At 42.1% G+C, this 4,354-nt stretch overlaps 1 protein-coding gene across 4 annotated transcripts in view; it reads left to right on the top strand.

Moving 5' to 3' along the window:
* Hgsnat (heparan-alpha-glucosaminide N-acetyltransferase) overlaps positions 1–4,354 on the top strand; it is a 33,344-nt gene that overhangs the window by 4,310 nt on the left and 24,680 nt on the right. For all 4 annotated transcript variants that reach the window (XM_031339404.1, XM_031339405.1, XM_031339406.1 and 1 more), the window contains exons 3-5: positions 811–947; positions 1,332–1,453; positions 3,905–3,974. In XM_031339404.1, coding sequence (XP_031195264.1) covers positions 811–947; positions 1,332–1,453; positions 3,905–3,974 — 329 coding nt within the window. The remainder of the gene's footprint in view (positions 1–810; positions 948–1,331; positions 1,454–3,904; positions 3,975–4,354) is intronic.

Here is a 4,354-nt window from a genome sequence, read left to right as displayed (position 1 = left end):
GGATTTGAACTCAGGACCTTCGGAAGAGCAGCCAGTGCTCTTAACCACTGAGCCATCTCTCCAGCCCCTTTTACTTATTTATTTTTCTGCCTTTAATCCAGCACTCGGGAGGCAGAGCCAGGTGGATTGCTGCGAGTTTGAGGCCAGCCTGGTCTACAAAGCAGGTTCCAGGACAGCCAGAGCTACACAGAGAAACCCTGTCTCAAAAACAAAAAATAAAAAACAATTGGATGCTAGATTTAGTAGTAGGCTATATTTATTAACTCGTGAAAAGTAAACCTGTGAATAATTGGTATGAATACCTTGTTCCATTCCATCATGGATGGCAGTCATTACTTCAATATAAATTAGGTAAGTTTTATCCAAATAACTGTACTTTTAAGGTTTTTTTAATTAATTAATTTATTTTATGTATGTGAGTACATTGAGCTGTCTTCAGACACACCAGAAAAGGTTATCAGATCTCATTACAGATGGTTGTGAGCCACCATGTGGTTGCTGGGAATTGAACTCAGGACCTCTGGAAGAGCCGTTGGTGCTTTTAACTGCTGAGCCATCTCTCCAGCCCCGACTTTTAAGTTTTTTAGAGTATGAAGGAAAAGTTAGGATTTTTTTTCTTAGATGTTATTTTCTCCCACAACTGAGAGACTTTGTAAACCTCTAACAGAAGTAGAGGTGCAGTTTATGGAAAAAGCAGCTGCCTAAGAAGGCATGGCCCTGGCTTTGACCCCAGCACTGCCAAATTACAGCAGCAGTAATAATAACAGCAAACACCCAGACACTGTGCGTGTTGGGCTTTTGTCTTAACAGTGCATCTTCCAGCCGCTGGCGAATGTCTCTCATGGCGGAAAGCCTGCAAAGCCAAGCGTTGTGCCCATCTCTGTGAGCACCCAGCATGGGTCCATCCTGCAGATTAACTCTACCTTGGAAGAGAGAGCAGCTTGCAGGTCTGTGGCTACTCCTCATGGTCTAACTCAAGCTTGCTCTTTTTCATACAAGGCTTTCCTGTTTCTTAATCTTCCTGATCCGTATGTAAGATTGCATAGCATTCTTTGCTGATGGTGTTAGCAATGTCTAGGTCTGGTTTTCAAGCTTCCTAATGCTTCAGCCCTTTAATACAGCTCCTCATGTTGCAGTGACTCCAACCATAAAATTATATTTGTTACTACTTTGTAACTGTTATGGGTAATTGTTGTTACTGTTATGAATTATAATGTAAATATCTGATATACAGTCCCCAAAGGGGTGGCGGCCCACAGGTTGAGAACCTCTGGCCTAGCTCCTCATTTCCTCATGTAACTGTTTGCCATCATTTTGCCTGCTCCCTGTAGGCTGGAATACAAATTTGGAGAATTTGGAAACTATTCCCTCTTGGTCCAGCATGCTTCCAGCGGGGCCAATGAAATTGCCTGTGACTTAGTTGTTAATGAGAATCCAGTCGACAGTAACCTCCGTAAGTATTTGATTCTTCGTTGGCTTCTTAAGTTTGTGTTTTTGAAGGTTTCGGTCTTCCTGCTTCTGACATTTCATGGCGTGTTCATTAATTTAAAACTATATGTTATCTCTATCACTTGTTTATGGTACAGTTGTAGCTTTCTTTCTTTTGGGTGCTGGCGATTAAAATCAGGACCTCCCACACACTGGAACGTTTGCTCTGACACTGGCCTACACCTGCAGTCCCGGTCTGATGTTTTTACTGTGTATCCTAGGAAAATCGTGTGATGTAACACTGTATTTTGATATTGCTATTTTGATATTGCTAGGTTTACTTACAAAGTGTACAGTTTTTAAACGTCAACAGACTGGAAAGAAGCTGGAAGTAGGGTAATTGCCTTTCTAGTTGGGGACTGAGGGCACACATAGTGTTTCCTGTGAACCTTGTCAGTGACAGCCAGCTGAGGTTCCCTTACAGTAAGGAGCATCCTTCGTTCACCTGCAACTCTACTGTAGAATGTCTGTCACCTTGAGCCCTCTCTAGATATTACTGTGTGTGGGATGCTCTTTAAGGGACAGCAAGAAGTCTTTGTAGCGTTGATAAGTTCACGGGAAACTGAGTGATGTCACTTTAAAGAAACGTAGAGCCAATACCAAAGGGGCACTGGGGCAGCTTAACTGGTTAAAAGAATATTGAGAGCGAGCAGGGTGGCTCGGCAGGAAAGGCAGGTCGTGGCTCCATGCCTGAGGATCCAGGTCAATGCCCAGATCTCATGTGGTAGAGAGACTAGACTCTTAAAAGTTGCCCTCTAACACCCTCACATGCACAGTGGTACACATGTACCCACGCATGCACACCATGAATAAAAAATATAAAAACATTAACAATTTCACTAGTGAAAAATAACATCTGTAAACACTAGAAAACCTGCAGGGTTATTATGAAACAAAGTAGACAAAAGTAAAAACCATACTTAAGTTGCCTTTGGAGTAACAGGGGCACCTAATATTTGTTTGGGTGATTTAAAATTCTTATTTGAGAGCCAGCAAGATGGCTCAGCAGTATAGGTACTTGCTGCTAAGCCTGAGCCTGGAACCTACGTGGTTGCTCTCACACTAAAAACACAGGCCTTTGCTAGCTAGCAAGTGTGCACATCTGGTCAACAGTAGGAAGTGCCTCTTCAGTGTGCACATCTGGTCAGCAGTAGGAAGTGCCTCTTTAGTGTGCACATCTGGTCAACAGTAGGAAGTGCCTCTTCAGTGTGCACATCCATCACATGGCCAGCTCTAGGCGGTGCCCCCTCAGTCTGAAAGAGTTATTGGGAACTTTGCATGGTACTATGTTTGTGAAAAAAAAAATAGGTTTATAGAAATGCTACAGAAAGCTTTCTGAATACCCTTTATCTGCCTTTGTTTGTGCTCTTAAACTATGTAATCTTACTATAATTACCCTGTGTAGAATATTGGGACCAGGAACTTAACATTTATATAGCACATATATACTATAGACATTTAAACTTCTCAAGTTGCTCTTTTAGCATACATTTATTTATTTATTGTATTGGGGGGGGGCAGGGGGTGCCAGAGTCCACATGTCGTGGAGTAAAAGAAAACCTTGAGGTTTGGGTTCTCTTCTTCTACCAAGTGGGCTCTGAGCATGGAACTCCCATTGTCAGGCTTGGTGGCGCAGGCCAAGCTATCTTGCCTGCCCTTAACGTCATTTCTCCCATCCAGGATCTAATCTATGATCCCATATTGCATTTGTTATCAATACTGCTTTGTCCTGGTCAGAGAAAGATAGTCCCTTGCCTTTCTTTGTCTTTCATGACCTTGATGGTTTTGAAGAGAACTGGCTGTTTTATAGACTGACCTTGGTAGATATTTTCTCGTCAGTTGGTAGAGGTTTTCCATCTGAGGGTAGAAAACTCCCCAGGGAGAGCTGTATTCTCTTCCGTGCGACTTCTTTTCCAGGACCCACACCCACTGTGCACATATTGGAGGATGTAGAGATGAAGTGATATGTTGTCTGGGATTTAAAATATGTCAACAAAACAAGAAGTAACTTAGTACATGAAACAGAGTAATACCGCTTTTGTTTTGCTGAAGTTAGAAGCCAGGTTCTGGCAAGTGCAAGGTCAATGCCCTTCCTCTGAGCTGTATCCCAGGGCCCCAAGAGAGACAGCATCTTAATAATAATAGCAAAAAAATAAAATAAGATAAATAATAATAATAAAAAATAACAATAATAGCAAATCTCTCAGAGCTAAGGATAGGTGTGTTGTATCATGTAGCTCTCCTGCTTCCTCATGCTCCATTGTTTATACAGAGTTTAACATGTGAATGTGAGCTTAGCTCATTCCATTCCAGTTGCCGCTGACAACTTAAAATTAAAGAATTAAAAGAATTAATGCCCTGGCAGCTTTGGTACTTAAGATGGTATTTTGGGGATAATGTTTCTTCTTTGTTTTAGCTGTGAGCATCGCATTCCTTGTTGGTCTAGCCCTCATCATCGCAATCTCCTTACTGAGACTCTTGCTGAGGTAAGTTGAGGAGAGCATGACTGGGAAACATAGACCCAGAAATAATAAACCCAGAAAGGGTGATTTGGCCCTCAACTGACTGTGATTCCACTTCAGGACAATCACCAAGAGCAGGCACACATAGATGGCTGTTACTCTTTGTTTAGTAGCATTTGTAGTCTCTAATCAAGGGCATGCTAATGTACATCCGCCATGACTGTTCTCGTCCTGGGTATCTGAGCAGACTCTAGTCTCTAACCAAGGGCATGCTAATGAAGGTGTGAATGGGAGTTTGCCTTCCATTTTCCCAACATGGCTGAAGATGAAGATATTTTGTCTCCTGGATTGAGTCTTAGTTAGTAGAGATGGTTTATAATATCTCTGAGTCTTGACATCTTAAC

Source organism: Mastomys coucha, unplaced genomic scaffold (genome assembly GCF_008632895.1).
Source record: "Mastomys coucha isolate ucsf_1 unplaced genomic scaffold, UCSF_Mcou_1 pScaffold22, whole genome shotgun sequence".
NCBI classification, from domain to species: Eukaryota; Metazoa; Chordata; class Mammalia; order Rodentia; family Muridae; genus Mastomys; species Mastomys coucha.
Note: the sequence above shows the minus strand (reverse complement) of the source record. Positions and strands in the feature narration are given on the sequence as shown.